General features: G+C 52.9%; 1 protein-coding gene across 1 annotated transcript; it reads right to left on the bottom strand.

Annotated features, from left to right (window-relative positions):
• Positions 1-2,779: 2,779 nt before the first annotated feature.
• Positions 2,780-16,701, bottom strand: Bpifb2 (BPI fold containing family B member 2). The gene is made up of 15 exons (XM_004630973.1): positions 16,593-16,701; positions 14,451-14,544; positions 12,977-13,081; positions 12,164-12,310; positions 10,850-10,910; positions 9,386-9,446; positions 7,318-7,409; positions 6,908-7,093; positions 6,632-6,685; positions 6,053-6,223; positions 5,444-5,511; positions 5,277-5,322; positions 4,576-4,639; positions 4,178-4,254; positions 2,780-2,821 (listed from the first exon to the last, which is right to left on the bottom strand). Exons 1-15 carry the CDS (start codon positions 16,699-16,701, stop codon positions 2,780-2,782), a joined length of 1,377 nt encoding a protein of 458 aa, XP_004631030.1.
• Between the last annotated feature and the right edge of the window lie 2,300 nt (positions 16,702-19,001).

Genomic DNA, 19,001 nt, shown 5'->3' with positions numbered 1-19,001 from the left:
CCCACACATACCAGTGCCCAGACCCTCAGGAAGTACCCTGTGTGACCTTCACTACAGCCACCTGCAGCCCACAGAGCCAGTGCCCTCACCCCAGCCCCAGCACCAATGCCCTTTCCTGTGCTGTCAGCAGGTGACTCCAAGGGTCTCGACTGCCCAGCAACTCCAGGCCAATAGGAATGATAGCTGAATGGAAGACTGCTAGAAGAAAGGGAAGAAGGATATGGGCATGGATAGAGATGTAAAAGAAAGAAAGGATGAATGAATAGATGAAAAAGTTAATTTGTGGACTGATATATGAATGGATGTACAGATGGATGGAATAAATGGATAAATGAATGGGTGGATGGCTGAGAAATGAATGAATGGGATGAGATGGAAAGGGTGATTGGAATGGATGGATCTATGGACAGATAAATGATGATAGTAATGGTGGATAAGTAGATGAATGGGATGAGTGAACAGAGGGTTGGGATGTATGGATTTATGGATGGGATGGATGAATAGATGGATTGATGAATAGATGAATAGATGGCTAAATGAAGGTCATGAATAGATGAATGGATGGATGGGTGAATGGGTGGGATGAATATATGGACAGACTGATGAATGGAAGGTTGGTAAGATGGGTTTGAATAGATAGATGATGGATGGATGAGATGAATAAAAGAATTATGAATGGGTGGATTAATGGGATGGAGGAATGAGCAGGTAGGATGAATGAATGAATGAATGGATGGATGCAATGGATGAGTGGATGGATGGAAGAATACAATAAATTGATTAATAAAATGGATAGATGGGGTAAATGGATGGATGAGATTAATGAATGAAAATTGGTGGTGGGTAGATGGCTGGATGACAGGATTTCATAAAATGTTGAATTAATATGTTAATGAGTAGTCAGGTAGAAAGATACATTAATGACATGATGGAAAAGTGGGTGAATGTGGACATGCTTGGACAACTGGAGGGGAGAAAGCGTCATAGATGAGTATTGGTTTGAAGAAAAGAAGGAAGAAAGGAAGGACAAACAGTTGCATGAAGAGCTTGATTCGTAGGCTGGTAGATAAACAGATTACTGAACTGCTGGATGGTTGGATGGATAGTACATATGGAGTTCATACCTTTTCCTATGTTATTAACTTTCTTTTATCAGGTGGGGTGTGTCTCAGATATTTTGCATCTCTTATACGCCAGACTATATAGTTTAAGACTGATCCTATGTTAATCCCTAATAAAAGTAATACTAAGGGATTAAGCAACCAAAGGAAAGACAAAAATCACACTATTCCAAGCAAAATCAGGAGGGTAAATTATTTTTCAGTAATGAGAATCAATCTCAAGGCCCTTGCACTAAGCAACATCTCCAGTCCTTTTTATTTATTTTTATTTTCATTTTTCAAGACAGGTTCTCATTAAGTCACAGTGTTGCCCAGGCTAGGCCTAAACTTTCAGTCCTCCTGTCTCAGCCTCTTAGAGTGGCCGGCCACCATGCCCGGCCGAGAGGCTGGATTTCATGGCTAGCTCCTTCACTTTCTCGGCAACACACCTATCTCCTCCGGTCATCAGCACACTGGGCTGAATCCAGCTCCCTCAGCTTACCACACTAGAGACCTTAGGAACGGACCAGTGACATTTAGGGAGAAAGCAGCTAGTTCTACACTGGATCAAATATTTTCCTTATTGTAGGGACAAAGTGAGGCACTTTCTACTCCTGCAAGGAAACACAAAAGGGAAATGGACCCCCGGAACTAGGCAGGAAGGAAGCCTGAGCCAGGCTGAGAGATTAGCTTTGCACAGGGTAAAATCCCAATCTCTAGCTTGCCCATATTTTCCCTTTGCTATTCCCCAGGCTACCCTGTTGTGAGTGACCCACTAGGTCTATGGGGTCAGGAGTGTGTGGTGTGTGGTGCGGCCAGTGAGCAGAAGCCCAGGCAGCAATGAAAAACCATACTCATCGCCAGAGAGAAGCAAAGGTGGAGACGTTGCCCGGATGGCCCAGCCGCTCCTTGTCTCCTGGTGTGTGTGACTGAGGGACCATGTCTAAGTGAGGTTGCTGGTGAACAGCAGAGGAAAAGGACATCTTATGACTGAATTCTAGGAAGGTCACAGGCTTGGCAGCCGGCTGCCCTCCGTCCCTGAACTCTGTGCCTTCCTCTTCTTACCGGGCTTTAGTTTCTACCTTTACAGAATAGACTGTAGACCTTTCCTGCCTGGCTCACAAGAGCCTCACAAGAAGGGACATAGCACCAGGCAGGCAGGGCACTGCACCTAAAGAACAGCACCATGCCCACATCCATCGGCTCATCCCCGCTGCTCTCCAGGGTGATCTTGCAAAGACGAGCTCCCTGGGCACAAAGGTGGTCGACGCAGCGAGTGTGGGTAACGAGCATGTGCACTCATCTTCCCCCTCTCCAGGGAGAAAGAGAATATAAGGAATATACAGACAGAACTGGCCCAGGGTACACAAAGAGTTTGCTGGGTTTGGCTGGAACTTGCAGCTCAAGAGATGTTTAATGAGGAGAGAGGTCTGGATAACCTGGAGAAGCAAGCTTTTTCTTCAGGGAGCGTAGAGGTTGGAGTGGGGAGGGGAAGGAGGAAGAACAGATAAGAAAAAAGGATGAGGGGGGTGCAGGAGAGGGAGCCAGGTACTCGGTGAAGACTAGACAGCCCAGCCAGTGATGCCTGTGTCTTTGCCTCAGTTTCCCCAATGGTCTGAAGGCAGAAGGCATCTGAGCAGTGAAGCTGGCTCCCACTCGTCTCTCCCAGTGGCCTTGCATTAGCGCTGGTAGAAGAGTCCACTGGATATCACGACGTATCCCTGAAGGGCAAAAAGAACCAAAACCCAAGTCAGAGGCCTCCGAGGACAGGAGGAGCCCACTGCCCCATGGCCTGGCTCTGAGTTCATTCTGCAGTCCCTCTAGGCTCAGTTTTCTGCTTCATTACTGTGGGGAGGTTTAACAGCCAGCAGCTCCAGAGGCTGCAGAGAGGATGCAGAGAGCCCTTGGAAAGTACACTCAGCTGGGCCTCTGGGTGTGGGTGGTGTCGTCATGGCTACAGGACCAGGAGTCCAGAACCATAGGGCATCCTCCCTGAGTCCAAGTCCCCTGCACAGCCTCCCTACTTGCTACACAGCTCTGCGGAAGCATCCTAGAAGTTCGCCAATTATTCATTCATTTGATGAATCTTCACTGAGCCTCACCTACACACTAAGCCCTGTGACAGGTGCCAGGGATTCAGCAAAGAACAAGCTAGACTTAGACCCAGTCCCTGCCCATAGGAAGCTCAGTCTAGGGCTTTGTGGTACAATGGGCTGGCCATTAGCCATGGGTGAGTATGGAAATTAATTAAAGTTCAAAAAGAAATTGCAGCCCTCAGTTGCATGGGCCATGCCCCAGGTACTCCGTGGCCACACATACCTGTGGCTGCTGCTGAAGGCAAGGTACATTTCCACTAAGAACACTGTTGGACATCCCTGGTCAAGGGACCTGTGGCTTCTGGCCCTGTTGCTAGCTTTGTGAGTGCCAGCAGGTATCAACCACAAGGGGAAGTCTTAGGCAAGCTCCACCAGTTGGCCTAGGCCCTTGTGTGCTCAGGGCTCCTTCTGGTGGGAGAGGGTCCCCCCGAGGCTTTGGGACCACAGTTCTTAAGGAACCTCCCCGAGAGAAGACATGTGACATTTGCCCTTCACAGGCCTTCTGAGGGAATTTCCTCTTATTCCCTGGATAAGACAGAAAGAAGCTGCAGGGTCTCACCCTGGACTGTGTTGTGGTTGAATTTCTCACTGGGCTACAAGTTCAAATATAGGGACAATACTTTCAGAAGGTCCAGAAAACTCTTTTCACCACACAGTCCACAAGAGATTGTCTACAAGGCCAGAAAAGCCCTTCTCTCACCCACCCCAGACACCAACAGGACCATAACAGGGTACAGAGTCGTGGGACAATGGAAGATCCAAAGCCCCTGGTGCAATACTGCCTGAGGACCAGAGGAGGGAGAGAAACCTTGCCCTACAGGATCTTCAGTGTTCTGAATCTTCCATCTCATTACAATTCATGGCAGGGGCAGAGTGCACACCCAGGCCTGGTTGACCCCAACACATCACCTTGTGCCCTAGAGGTGACCCTGGCCCTGTCAATCCCAGAGGATGTCCGCTGGCCCCTCCCGAGTCTCTCACCTCATACACAAAGACCTCAGAGTTGGTGTAGTAAAGGTTAACCACACTGGGGAGGGCAATTCCCATGCCCAGGAGAGCTGCAGATGAGGACAGAGAAGTTCAGTGAGAAGTGGGAGCGAACCATCCCCCGGAGCCAGTCCTGTGCTGAGTCCTCATGGAATCCAGAAGGTAGGTGCCTTTGTTATAGTGCCCATTATACAGAAAGGAAAATTGAGGCTTGGAGAGGGAAAAGAACTTAGTAAAAATCACATGGCAGCTGTGTGCCAAATGCCCAATTGGCCAGCTAGACCCCTCGACCACCTCTTATCCTCAGAGAGATGAACAGGGGCAGAGGTAGCAAAGAGAGGATATGGGGTAAGGATGGGACAGAGGCCCGGGTTGAGGGGAGCAACACTAACCATTGAGGTGATCCAGCAGTGGCTTCTGAAACAGGGTGCCCACAAGTGTGTGTACCTGCTCCACCTTTGGCCACAGACCCAAGACAGCAAGCGGGTAGAAGAGACAAACAGTTAGGCGCACACTTAGACAGAAGGACGTACAGGCAGCAGAGCCCCAGGTGGAGGGGGCAGGCAGTACATTCCTTCTTGGGTTTAGGTGGAGTTCAGCTGTACCACAACCTGAGAGGACAACACATGCCCAGGGGAAGCCTGAGAGCTGAGGCCTGATTGGCTGACACACCATGTGAACAAAGACTAATGGACAAATCTGATTGGCTGACATACAGTCTGACCAACAGATGGACTGGTTAGCAGAGCCCTTGACCCCAGATGACCAACAGACTGAGAGGTAAAGTGTTGTGGCACATTGCCCATCAGACCAGCTTTCATATGGACACACAGTAGCCGGGGACCTAACTCCATGACATGACTAAAGGGTCAGTCCCATTGTCTAACATGTTCCACTGACCAGGGGACTTGGGCTGAGGGGTTGGGTTGCCGAGTCCCCAGGCACTGGACAGTGTGTAGGCAGGAAGACTGTGACAGGTGGATAGGCAGAAGGAAAGACCAGCTGACTGTGCCCAGCACTGGGAAGTCTGGCTATGGGGCACATGCCCACATGGCCCTGCCCGTAGGGGCCCTAGAGACTCAGCCCCACTCACATCAATGAAGCCCACATTGGAGGCAGCCACCATGAGCCGGATGTCCCTGAAAGAGAAGTGGGGGTCTCGTGCTATCACACACCAAACTGCCAGCTATGCCCTGTGACCTGGGGCAGGGAGGAGTCTTTGCACAGAGGACAGACTGAGACTACCAGGTCCTTGCTTACCCCAGCACAGACGTGACACCCCGGAGCTTCACCTTGGACACCGAGAGCTGCAGGCTCAGGTTCACTGCCTGGGCACACAAGGAGTGCAGGATCAGAGGGCACCCAACTCTACTCCACCTCACTAATAAGTGTTTGGGGAATACCTGCTAGACGCCAGGCTCAATGCAGTGTAAAGAATACAGACTAGGTTCCTGCCCTCCAAACACACCACCAGCCAGCAGGGGAGGCAAGCCATAACCAAAACAACCAGTGGAACCCTTTCAGACAGTGGGGAAGCCATGAAGGCAGAGTGACTTGGAGAGGGTTGATGAGGACATTCTCACCCAGTGGGAAGGAGTATCCAGGAAGGTTTCCCAAAGGAAGGCCACAACATTTAAGCTGAGAACTAAAAGAGGAGGAGCCAGCCATGCCAAGAACCAGGGAGAAGAGCACCAGGCAAAGGGCTCAGCATGGGCAAAGGGCCTGAGGCAGGAATGAGCTGCCCAGGTCAAGACATAGGAGGCTAGTGAGGGAGACCAATGCGCAGGGAAGGGCAGGAGTTCTCCTCTGAGAGCCAAGTCCCTACCAGCCAGCCCCTCCCAGCCAGTCCCTCCAGGCCCCTCTGCTCACCACCTCCAAGGAGAAGAGGGACTGGAAATCCGAGTTAGAGGACGTAGCCAGGACTTCCACAAAGGGCTGCAGCCGCAGTGTGGCATTGTGAGTGTGGAATGTGATCACAGGCGTAGCACCCAGATGTACCTTGAGCACCAGGGGCATGGGGTTGGGAAACTGGCGGGCCACCTGGGGTGACAGAGGGAGAGGGAGAGAAGGCTCTGCTGGACCCACTTCTGTGCGCAGTCATGTGTTGCACCATGGTGGGTGGAGGGACCGAGTGGCTGCATGCACAGCCTGTGTGTCCTTGTCCCCCTGGAGCAGACAAAGGGGCCACCACTCCCCCAGGAGAAGTTTTCTGATTTGGGCCTTGAAGGCAATAGAGACAAATGGAAAAAGTACATGCAGACAGAAGGAAGCTGGGCAGGGGCAGATTGGAGAAAGAGTGTGAGGTCTGTGCCAGCGGAGGGGCTGTCCCAGAACCCAGGGAGCAGATCTACATGCAGATGCATATGACACAGGATGCATATGACATACACAGCCCGAAGACCCCAATCCTGTATCTCAACTCCTGGAATGGCCAGCAGTTTCACCAACCTCAGGGATGAGCCGGCCAAGTGCAGAGGTGTTCAGAGGATTGTCATCGGAATTCTGAAATTAGCCCTACCACGTCAGGTTCACAGCCAGCCACCCCCGTACCAGACCACCACTTGCCCCTCACCACCAGGAATTCCTCCCCAGAGACCCCACAGTGCCCATGGCCTCATACTCTAGCTGCTCCCTTTACCACCGTTTGGCGTCTGTGGGGTCCCCTAGGACTAGGCCACAGGGTGCTCCTGTCCCACGTGACCTGGGCAGCAAGCCCAGCCTCACCAGCTCCCCTGTAACATCCAGGTTAAGGGCGCCAGCCTTCTGCAGCAGAAGCAGCACACAGTCGAACAGTTGCTGGGAGAGGCCCACGGTTGCCATGACACCCTCAGTGCCCACAGGCCAGGGTAACACGAAAGAGGCAGAATGCAGTGGCAGGACGATAGGTTGGCCCAGCAGGAAGAGGATAGCCTATGGGGAGGGACAGGAGCCCAAGAAGGGGTGGCCCCATGACCGAACCTGCCACCCCCCAAGATGCCACATGCCACATAGTCACACACCCTTGCCTACATGCCACACTGTCCCTGAAATGCAGCTCCCTAACTTTTCTGCTCCTTTAAGACTTTTCTGGGATACCACGGACCCACCTCTGGGCTCTGGGGTCCTCACCCCCTAGCTAACAGGGAAGTGCTTACGTTAACATCCAAGGCAATGTAGTCATCAGTGATGATGGGCTCGCTGACCACGGAGTAGCGAATCTGGGACTCAGGACCCACGGGGCTAAGGCCTTAATGAACCAGAATGGAGAAGAGAAGTGTCATACTTCACCATATCCACAGCACCTTGTCTATCCAGAATGCTAAACTATCTGACCATCTGGAGTAGCCAGCAGTAGGCAGGGCCTCTGAGAGCATATGCTGACGTGACAAAGTGCACACATCCAGGATCCAGCCACCACAGAGTGCTGCCTGGTGTCTCTTAGTTCAAACACAGTTCTAACAAGTGTGTGTCCTGCCTTCCCCATCTCTGGAAGGCTCGTGACCCCAGATCAGAAGGATGAAGGTCCAACTCAGGCAGAAATATGCCTAATAGAGGCAACAAGGAAGAACAGAGAAAGAGAAGCTCTCGGGCTGCTCAGGTCCTGACAAGTGACTTAGACTAGCTCACTCAATCACCCAACTCTGTGGCTCTTTCACACATGTGAACACTTGCACGCGCGCACGTGCGCGCACTCACACACACATGGAGTTTGGTGTGACACTCTGTCTTGTCCAGGGTTGTGAACCTGGCCAGTCTGATCCCAAAGCTGTGGCTCTGAACTGAGAGTGCTTGAGCTATGGAAGGTCCCACCTGGGAAGGTCGCACAGCGGAGCCTCCGTGGGAACCTGGTCCCTGGACGTGACCGGAGGCGTGGCCAGCCCAGATGCAGCCCCAGTGGCCAGCAAGAAAGCCCAGCTTAACCCCGGCTCCAGCCCCAGGCTCTGTGTGACTGGAATTACAGATGCGCGTGCGCACGCCTGACTTTGTAGATTGTGTACGCACCTGTGTGTCTGTCATCCGATACCTGTCATGCATCTATCTTACAGTGTTTGCGCAGCTTTGTAGAGTTGGTTTTATTTATATACAAAATACACAAATATGTTCACTATTTTATATGTAAGTATATAAAATATATAAGTACATATTTTTAAATACATATGCTTATCTAACTCCTTTCAGATGTCTGCTTTTCTATTGTCTCACCCAAATTTAATTTTATTTTCTCTACTCTTTTATAATTTGAAGATTATGAAAGCAACGTGGCGTGATTCCTTTCCACAGGTCAGCAGTTGTGGGGGAGGGGGCACAACCTAGGAGGATCAGGGGTCTGGTGAGAGGTCCCGGATCATGGGGGTGAGGGGACTCTGTTCATCAGAACTTGGAGAACTGAGCACTGAAGGGCTGAATTGCTCCATGACTAAAAAATAAGGAAAATTAAAATTCAACAATAATAATACATATTCATGATGAACACTTAGAAAATATTTTTAAAACGAAAAACACAGCCCAGAATCTCACATGCACTTCATGTTAAATATATTCTTTTGCAGAGGCGAACTTCTCCCCACTCCCGCCCCGACTCCCTCCTCTCATGGGAACAGAGCTACAGTTTCCTGTCCTCTTTTTTTTTTTTTTCAAGCACGTGGTTTGAGATCTTAGTGAAGAGCACAGGCTCTCAGGGCAGGCTGCCCCCAGTTTCTTCATCTGTTAATTAGGGCTAGCCATGCTGCAGCCTTAGCTGGCTTTTCTCATGGGTGTCTCACCAGGCATGCACACATGCACACTGATGCACACGCACACACATGCATACATACATGCACACACACAGAGCAAGAGCCTGGTCCTGCCTGTCCCCACAGATGGGTCCTTCCCCCAAATGTGCCCTGCAGGGAGGGACCTTGAGGCAGCACACAGAATGTGAACAATTCCAGATTCTACAATTCGATGGTGTTAAGATTCTCCAATATTAAGATTCATCATTTAAAGACTTGATATTATTTTAGCTTTTGGATGATTTGACCTAAAATATGCAGATTCTAGAATCAAAGACTTGGTTCTAGCATTTGAAGGTTCCTAGATTCCATGAATAATTATGCAGTCTGAAGAGCCCACAGTATAGATATCCTACAATTGCTCTCTCAGAGTTTGTCCTTGGCAAAGAAGGGGTTTCTGAAGAGTCCTGGGCACCCCAGCCCTGCCCACGCCTCTGGGCCCCAGTCTTACCAATCAAAGTGCCCAGGCGGATGTTGAGGTCCTGTACCAGGTTAGAGATGCACAGGCACACCTGTATAGGACAGAGGAGGCTGTGCTCAGGGGCCCACAGAACTGCATGACAGAGGCTACAGGGACCCAGTGTCCCTGCTGGCACTACAAGCCTGGCTGCCCTACTTCCTCCCCACCGAGAGAGCCTCTTAGCACCTCCTCTAGGCCCAAAGCCTGGCGAGGTCACTGTAGGCCCACAGGTATGGAGGAAAAGCTGTCACAGTGGCCACCACCAGGCTGAGCAACTGAGGCAGGGACCCTGCTGTCACAGGTTACGGAGGACCAGCTGCTTCAAGGGTGAGGCCCAGAGTGGCAGGTAGTGACTCATTGGTCACTGTGCCAGGCAGGAGAATGGAGGTTCTCTGGGCATAGAGATGATCCAGAGAGGCATCCTAAGCTCCTGCCCAGCATAACAGAAGATGAGGGCAGAGAAGAGACTGCGAGGGGACACTCACAGCCTGGGCCAGGCAAGGCCAAGGAGGGAAAAGACAGGGGCTGCCCTTCCTGCCTGCAGTCCCTTGCCCTGGAGAGGCTGTGAGGGCAGCGGGAGAGCCCAGGGAGAGGCTAGAGCAATGGGCCACCCCAAGCACAGCCTGCAGCCTGCAGGACAAGCTGCCACCCACACCCCGCCAGCCTCACTCCCCCACCTCGGTGGGAGGGAGGGAGTGGCATCCAGCAGGGTGATTTTGTCTCTGCTACTGCCCCTTCTGGGGAGGAAAGGGCGGATGGGTCAGGACAAGGAGGGAAGACCAGCTCTCCTTGGGTGGTGGCCTGAGGGACAGCATTTCTCACCAGGTCAACCACATGCAGATAACAACAGGAACTAAAAGTATCTGCAATAATTTCAGCAGCTATTGATCTAAACTCCTTTTGGATATTAGGGTCCAACCATGACCCAGGCAGCCATTGGAGGGACCCAGATTCCAGCTCTCTAGCAAAGTTGGACCAAAGGCAGCCACAGCACACAGCTGGACAGGCAGAGGGGAGATCGAGCTCAAACCCAGGCAAATCTGACCCCAGAGCTGTGCCCTTGTCAATATTGCCTTGTCACCCCTGAAAACACTAACCCTGCCCCCTAGCATGGAACCCAGGGGCTTCCCCAAGAGGACAAACCTTCCTCCCCTTTGGCCATAGGATTTCTCCAGCCTTCTCTGGACCATGGTGTCAGCCTCTTCCCTGTCCTCATGGGGAAACTGGAGCCCTCCTATTAAGAATCTTCTGTCTTTAAAAAAAGTCCCAAAGTGGGACTACCGGTAGTACAGTGGTAGAGCACATGCTTAGCATACTGAGGCCTTGGGTTAGAGCCCCAGCACTGCACACAGAAAATCCCAAGTGCCCCCCCATGACTGATACTCCAGCATTTGCTCCCATATCTCTGAGGTCAACAGTGACCCCTTCAGGGGCCACCCAGTGGAAGCGCTTTACCTTGTTGCTCAGGACGGCTTTAATGTGCTTCTGCACCAGGACCAGCAGCAAGGGGGAGGTACTGAGGAGGAGATGCACGGAGGGGTCTCAGGCCACAGCCTGCCTCTCAGCAAGCCTGCAAGGCTGGGACAGGAACCTCTGTCCTGAGCCAGGGACCCAGTGCCTCCCACCGGGATCCCACTGTGTGCCAGGTGCTGCTGGAGTTTCTATTCTCATACCTACAGAGATGGAAACTGAGTCTCAAAGAAGAGAGTCATTTGTCCCAAGGTTTGGCAGTGCCAAGAATGTGACAACTGAAGCTAGGCTCAAGAGAGACAAAAGACCTTGCAAAAGCCAGACTAGACCACAACCCTGTCATGACCACTTTGTGCCCATGAGGACGGGGCAAGAGGTAAGATTCCAGGGCTGCTTCTACTCCAGTTCTCTGTGACCCATCTAGCCATAGACCTCAGTTCCCCACTGAACAATGAGATGATCTAAATCTGCAGCACTCAGTGGTGGTCCATTCGAACCTGTGTCACTTGTTTGCTAAGATGCTGATCCAAGCAGTACCCAAGATCCCCAGTCCCCATAGAGGCAGGAGGCAGGCATCTGTGTTTTTATAGCATCAACCTGGGGCCTCCATTTCTCCTTCAATAAGTGGGAAGCCATAGGGACAGTCCACAGCTGTGGGTTGTACCTGATGATCCCAGAACACTGCAGAATGCACCCCTCTAGTGGGGCAAACTCCAGGCCTTGCACAAATATTGCATTGCTTTTTAAGACTCTGAAATGCTCAGCCTGCCCACATTTAAGAAGATGATGCAGACATAATAGACACGGTATGGGGCAATCCCAGGCAGTGGATTAGTTGGGCTGCCTGAGCTTGAATCTGGCTGACTCAAGCAAGGCACTTCACTGTTCTTTGCCTGTTTGTTCTGTAAAATGAAGGGAATACCCACACCTACTGTGCTCTAGGTAATCTCCATAAAGGGCCTGCCCAAGTGGTGCCCAGCACATAGTAGGTACTCTGAGAGTGGGGACTGCTATTAGCCTTCGTGCAGACATGAGCAACCTCCTGACACTGAGACCTTGGTCCCCACCCCACCCTGGACTCCTGGCTTCCCATCTCTGCTAGAAGGAGTAGCCTCTAAGGCTCTTACGAGCTGGTCTGACCCAACCAGGTCCCTCCCTGAAGAGGACACTCCTGGCTAGAGTACACTATCAAAGGCCAGAACAGGGGCTGTCCCTCAGGCGAGGCTGTCCTCTGTTGACTCAGCTCAGAAACAGCACCCCAAACTTGACACAAAGACCCCTACACCCCCATTCACCCACCTGTTACTGCCATTGAGCACGCTGGCCAGACTAAAGAGTGGTGAACAGGTAGAGATGCTGACCACAGGGGTCCTGATGGGACCCCGGGCCACATGGGCATCTGCTGTCAGTGTCATGGGCAGCACCAGTTCCAGAGGTTCAGGGATGCTGGAGGGGAGGGTACCACAGCCTGAGTCCCAGCAGTGCCACCCAGCAGGGCCCACCCACCATCTTGGCCAGCCTATCCCCCATTTGACACTGGAGACTGCACCCAGCATGAGACAATCCCACCTAGGTAGATCCAGGGTCCCTAACCCCACTCGGGCCCACAGATGTTACTGCAGATGGTTGTGAGCCTGGCCAGCTCTTCTATGGACATAAGATTGGTGGTCTCTGCTTCTCAGGGCTGTGCTGAGTTCCCCCAGGAAGTCCCCACATGAAGGCATTCAGCCCTGGCCTGGCCATAAGACTCAGGGTATCACGGTATCAGGCTCAAGTCCCTTAGAACACCAATTCAGAACTTAAAACTAGACATGGTTAACACCAGCTGCCTGGGGCATAAAAGTCATTCTGATAGCTGTTTGCTGAGCACCTCCTGCGTGCTGAACTTCAGCAATGATTCCCCTCACTGCCAAGTGTCATCACAAAGATATGGACACGGAGCTGAAGCAGTGAAGCCCTGCAGGCATCGAGCAGGATTTGGGAACTTGAGTCTCACAGTCTCACCTGCCTCCCAGGGTGGGGCTGAGAGGCCAGGAAGAGAGGCCGACCCCTTCCTTTTCTCTGCTCCTGGTGCACCCCTGAAACCCTTCCACTGAGAGGAGACTCACTCACCAAAAGACCTTGATGGTAAAGTTGGCTGTTGCCATCAGACGTAGCCCAAAACCAGCAATGAATTTCAGGTCGAGGTGGGGCACACGGACATCCAGAATCTGGATCCTGCAGAATAGAAATCAAGACAACAAGGGACCCTCACCCCTTTAAACCATGAAATCAATTTTGGGGTTAGCCACTGTTGATGTGACAAAGCAGGGCTCCAGACACTGGAACCAGGAGGTGCGGGAGAGGCGCTGAGCTCTCTGTCATGAGGAGCATGCAAGCCAGAGACAACCAGTGGGAAAGGAAGACAACCGGAGGGCCCTAGTCTCAGCAGGATGTGGGCGAGATGATTGTATGGATTTCTGACAGCTCCTGGCAGCAGCCTGGAAAGCTGGGAAGGTGGGCAAGAGAGACCTTAAGACCACCAAAGGCAGAAGCCCCGTTGGCAGCCCCTGTGGCATGTGACCCTCCAGGAGCAGGGAACTCCCTCCCTCCAAAGCTGCCTGTCCTGGGCCACTCCCTCTAATCTCTCCCCAGCAACCCTGACCTTCTCTTTCCTAAGTAAAAATTATTATTTTTTTCTCTGCACAGTGGTTGAGGGGGAAATTCAGATACCACAAAATGGTATAAAATATAAAGGTCACACCAAGCCCAGCCTCGGAAACCTGCAGCCTTGGGTGACACAGACCCACAACCCTCCCCGGCACACAGCCCACCCTGCTGACTGCACAACCATCCCAGATGTGCTTCATTATCTACAAATGCTGCCCTCAGTGTGGTGTGGGGGTGCTGCCAGGCCAAAAGGGCTGCAGCGACCTGAGGGTGGCAGGGCATCTGCTGGGTGCTCCAGGGGCGTAAAATGAAGTCTTTCTATTGTTACCATCATTTAAAAGGATGGATGGATGGATGGATGGATGGATGGATGGATGGATGGATGGAAGCTCTTGGGGACCCAGTGATCTGTCAGTAGGAAGTCTGTGTTCCCACATGGATGGGGACAATCAGCCCAGCCACTGGAGGTGACTGAGTACGAAACACCCTATGTCCCTATGCTTCTTAGTCTCCGTGCATTAGGGGGGAGAGGAATTAGGCTCAGGTTTGTGTCTAAGCTCAGCACCTAGCTTCTAGAGGAAGCAGCCATGGGTGTTTTGCATTCTGTAGACCCAGGAGCTATAGTCTTAGCCTCTGAAATTCACTCATTCAGAGGTGCCAGGCCTCCAACTTGGTCCTACCTCTTCAGTCTTGTAACCACTTACCTGGGGGGTGGGAGCACCTAGCATGGTGAGGGGAGGGCTCACTGCAGGAAACTGCATTCATTTGATGGCCTAGACCTGGTGTCCAGGGGCTGGGAGCAGGCCCTGCATGGACATTTACCTGGAAGGGGCATTCTTGCAAGACCTCCCCTCCTGGTGGACTAAAGCACTCACCTGGTCAGCAGGGACATTCCACCTGGCAGCAATAGCAGCTTCCCTGTACAGGGAGCACTCACCTGGTGGGCTGAAGCATCTCACCACGCCAGTCCAGCAAGGGCGGAACGATGACCTTCAGGGCCCGCTGGAGAGGGACTTTCCCAACATCCGACACTGCAGGGCCAGGCACAGTGCGGTCAGGCTGGCCTCAGGGGCACCAGAACACACTGCCCACCCTCTGTGCTGCACCCCTCCAGGAGAGGACTGCGACACAGGGAGGGATGGGCTCCCCGTGAGCCCACACAGGGAAGATGCCAGCTCCACGCAAGCCACAGTGGACAGCTCACACGACCCTCCACTCCTGCCTCTGCTCAGTCAACCCATTCCTCAGAGACAATAAAATTCTTAGCCTTCATTCCAGGCTCCCAGCAGCTGCTGTCTGCTCGGAAGCCTTCCCCAAGCCTGATGGCCAAGGCGACATCCCCTGGGAGGGGCATAGCAGCCTCCCCTGGAGGCTGAGCATGCTAGAGTACCTCAGGTTCTGGGTGCCAGACCCGCTCTACTCACTGCCTGTGTGGCTGCTCTGTGCCTCAGTTCCTATAAATGTACCATCATTGTAATGGCACCTGTCACAGCCATTGCAGAGACTGCATGATGAACGGTGTCACCGTCACTGTAGGTCTTTTATAACTGTGGGGCATCGTGCGTGGCACTCCTCATGTGCCAGGCACCTTCTGAGTGCGCTCCCTCTGCCATTAGGCCCAGCTCGCAGGGAGGGGGAACACCTGGCCAGGGGAGCTGCCTTGGGACCTGGTGCCAGGCTCTGCATCTTCAGTTTCTGCCCTCATCTGTCCCTCTGGACTCAGACACTAATAAAGGCAAGCTGAGATAAAATGAGAAACTGAGGTACCAGAAGAGAACAAGGCTTTAGGAGCAAAGAAGCTCAGACTCGCTGTGGGATGATAGGAAACCGCTGAGCCTCTGTGGGCCTCAGTTTCCCCAGTCACAGCAAAAAGGTTGTGCTCTCCGTGTTCCAAGGACCCCTCCCCAGCCTCACTATCTTCAGCTGAGCTGTGACTCACACCCAGACCTTGGAATCTATCCACAGTGCTCCCCTGGCTCAGGGCCTGAACTCAAGTGGGAAGGACCTAGGGACAGTCACCAGCACAGGCCTGGAGGCAGTGTGTGTGGTGAGGCTGCCCACTGGGTTTCCGCCAAGAACAAATACAGGCAGATGTGCCAGGGAGGACTCTCTGAGGACAAAGGAAGCCTGCATAGGACAGGCAAAGAGCAAAAGGGTGGCAGCAGGCAGTGAGCCTTGTGTCCCTGCCTGCAGGCACCGGTGTGCAGTGAGAGGAATCACTCTGTGGCACGGATCACTGGCAGCTTTCACTGTCTTCCCATCTGCCCGGATGTAGGTCCTGGACAGCTGTGTGTGCCCTGGGGGTGGACACAGCCATGGACTCAGTTGGCTGTGGCCTGGACCATTGAAAATCTCTTCTACTGTCTGGCTTGAGTCCTCAAACTGTGATCTAAATTGGATCAGGTCTTGGAGAAAATGCTCACTGATTCCTTAGATTGATCCTGCCTTGGGAGGGCCCCCAAAACTTCCCTAAAAGACGGAATCACAAGTTTGAGGCCAGGATGGACAGATTAGCAACCTAGTGATACCTACAAAACTATTTTTAAAGGTTTCAAACTGAAAAAATAAAAAAGGGCTGGGGATACAGTTCAGTACCATCCTCCAAACTAACAGCAAAGCCGTAAGACAGACACCTGGCCCCAGTGGGCCCAGGGCGAGGCTGGCTCCTGCGTGCTGAGCCCAGCAGCCTAACTCCCTGTAGCCCAGGCTTGATACACCTGCCTTTAGCCCATGTGTACAAAGACATAATACACATGGCAAGCAGCCACACCTGTGACACACATGCAGCTCACGCACACCCTTCCCCCAACACCCACACATACCGCGGGCACATCTCCACAAGGCACCAACTCTTAGGTAGACGTACACTCACAAACATCCCCACTTGGCCCATACAATGGAGGTCATGCACACAGCTGTGAGCACACACTCCGGTCATGCTTCTACCTCAAAACAACTGCTGAGCTGTAACGTGTCAGACGCTGTCTGAGAGCCAGAGATGAAAATCCAGTCACACATACACACACACACACACACACACACACAGCTCTCACACACTTGCTGGCAGCCCATCTCTTACCGTAGCTCAGTGCCGCCCTGTTGATTCGGACCACAGTGCCCGTCGAGGAGGCAGAGACTGTGGGCAGCAGCACCAGCAACAAGCCCAGCCCATGATGTACCCCAGTCATGGCTGTCTGGCCGCTGCCCCAGGATCCACAGGCTGGGGTGGAGACAAGCATCAGGGAGTCTGGCCAGCAAAATGCCCCCTCTTGGGCTGCTGATAGCCCACTCCAGCACAAAGGACTCAAGCCCTTGCAATGATCTCAGCCCTGCCCCTGTTGCTTGAACAGCCCTGTTTGTATTTCTGCACTTAGGACAAGCTCCCTCCTCTGCCTGCTTCCTCTGGAGCCATGAGGTGATCTGGTGCAGAAATGGCCCCCAAGGCCCAAAGAAGGCATAGCTTTGCCTAAGGCCACACAGCGGTGGTGCAGGCGCCAGGCCCACGCGATGTCAGACAAGGATGGTGAGACTCCCAAATAGAGATGTTGCAAGAAGGGGCCCAAGCCCATTGTGTCACCTAATGTGAGCAGTTAGTCCAGCATGACAACCAGCCTGACATCCAGCCTCCCTACATCCAGAGTGGCTCCTGTCCTCACCTCATCCTAGCCAAGTGAGGAATGGCCTGGGACTAGGCCACACCTCTGGAGCCCCAGGCCCTCCCAACACAGCCCACCCAAGCTCTTCATCCAAATCAAAGAGGGGCTACATTCCCAGAAGGAGAAGTGAGAGTCCCACGAAGAGCAGAGGCTAGGAGAGTGGCCTTTGCTTGAAGTCCCTGTGAGCCCAGGCTTGGAGGGTACCTTCCACAAGAAGCAGTGGAGGCAGCCACCCCAGAGAGGCGCCAGCCTACCCTAGCCTACCTCGAGATCTGGAGACAGGCAAATGCTCAGCCCCAGGCCAGCCCAATTCTGCACCAGGGCCAAGTGAAGGCTGCTTATGAGGCTCCCAGCGGGGTGCAGGGAGCGGCAGATCTGCGCGATGGCAAGTGTTTTCCCTGCAAACATGGTCTTTGCCAAAGTGTGCAGTTTCCTGGGTGCAATGGGGCTGCCACGTCACCAGGCCTGGCTGTCAACTACTGTGGGACCCTAGAGGGACAGCCGAGCCTCAAGGGCCAGGAGGGTGGAAGGAGAGCTCTTCCCGGGATCATCCCCACATCATCCTGCCAGGCCCAGGGGCAGCGGGTGGAGGTCCATCAAATCTAGCATCATCACACTCTCACAAAAACATGACCCTTTCAGGAGAGGCAGAGAGCTGACTAAGCCCCACTCCCATCACTGCCTGCCTCGACCCTGGCCACACACTGAGTCTTAACACAAAAGGGAACAGAGAAGTAAGTACGGATGGCCCAGTCCCCACCACTCCACACTCAGCCCTCTACAAATGTACATCCCACGGCTGCGGCTTGGGCCACCATCCTTCCCACAGAACACACTCCAGAGTCCGTCCTGGCTTTGCAGGACCTGAAGAACTGGGCCTGCAGGTGAGGCCCTTGTGCCTACATGAATGTGTGTGTTCGAGAGAAGACTGTGTGGGTGGTTACGGTTACATGTGTGCATTTGTGTGGATGGCTGGAACCAGAGGCAGATGTGTGCTTGTGTGACGGGAACCACAGCCCGGCACACTAACTTCTGGGTGCTCAGTGTGACAAGCCAATTTACACAAGCCGACATGAGTGCAATGCACCAGACTTTGTGTAGGTGTGTCTGTGCGGGCTTGGTTTGCTCTATCTGTGAGTGCAGATAGTAGGTGCATGTGTGTGCAGGAGGCTGTCCAATGGGAGTGTGTGCATGTGTACACATGCAGAGAGGGTGCTGGCCCAATTGTAGGAGGGATCTCTCTGTACCTCAGTATGATTCACCAGGGGGAGCTGCCCAAGAAGCCTCAGAGATTCCTTTCTTCCATAGCCGTCTGTGGCTCCCACTGACTCCACACCAGTCTCCAGATAACTAAGTCCAGGTCCACTTCACCTTTTAAACAGTGGGCTCAATGAATAGGAGCTCAGATAAGATATTCACCACTCTGGGAGGCTGAAGCAGGAGGATCATTAGTTCAAGCCCAATCTGGGCAAGTTAGCAGCACAGAAGTACCTTGTCTCAAAATTAAAGGGAGGGCCGGTGAGATAGCTCCACTGACTAAGCACCTGCCCAGGCAAGCGCAGGGACTGGTGTTTGATCCCTGAGACCACACGCCACATTGGCTCTGCCCCCAGGCACAATGAGCCGGCCACCAAGATGGAGCATGATGGTTCATGCCTGTAATCCCAGCACTGGGGAGGCTGAAAACAGGAGGATCACTACAAGTCTGAGCTGCAGAGTGAGACCCTGTACCAAATACATAAAAAAAGAACAAAAATCAAAATCAAAGGGGCTAGGGATATAGCTCAGTGCCAAGGCCTAGGTTCAATCCCTAGTAGCACACACCAAAAAAC

The sequence above is a fragment of the Octodon degus genome, unplaced genomic scaffold (assembly GCF_000260255.1).
Source record: "Octodon degus isolate 3935 unplaced genomic scaffold, OctDeg1.0 scaffold00037, whole genome shotgun sequence".
Classification (NCBI taxonomy): domain Eukaryota; kingdom Metazoa; phylum Chordata; class Mammalia; order Rodentia; family Octodontidae; genus Octodon; species Octodon degus.
This window is presented reverse-complemented; position numbering and strand designations above follow the sequence as displayed.

Bases quoted from the DNA above. Each gene is read 5' to 3' on its own strand.
- Bpifb2 (XM_004630973.1), bottom strand. From the start codon at position 16,701: ATGACTGGGGTACATCATGGGCTGGGCTTGTTGCTGGTGCTGCTGCCC. The intron at 5,323-5,443 runs GTAAGCAAGGAC...CTTCTCTTTCAG, and splicing joins GGTGTCACGTCTGTGCTGGG to GGACATCCGGCTCATGGTGG. The intron at 2,822-4,177 runs GTGAGAGACTCG...TTTGCCCTTCAG, and splicing joins CTGAGGTCTTTGTGTATGAG to GGATACGTCGTGATATCCAG.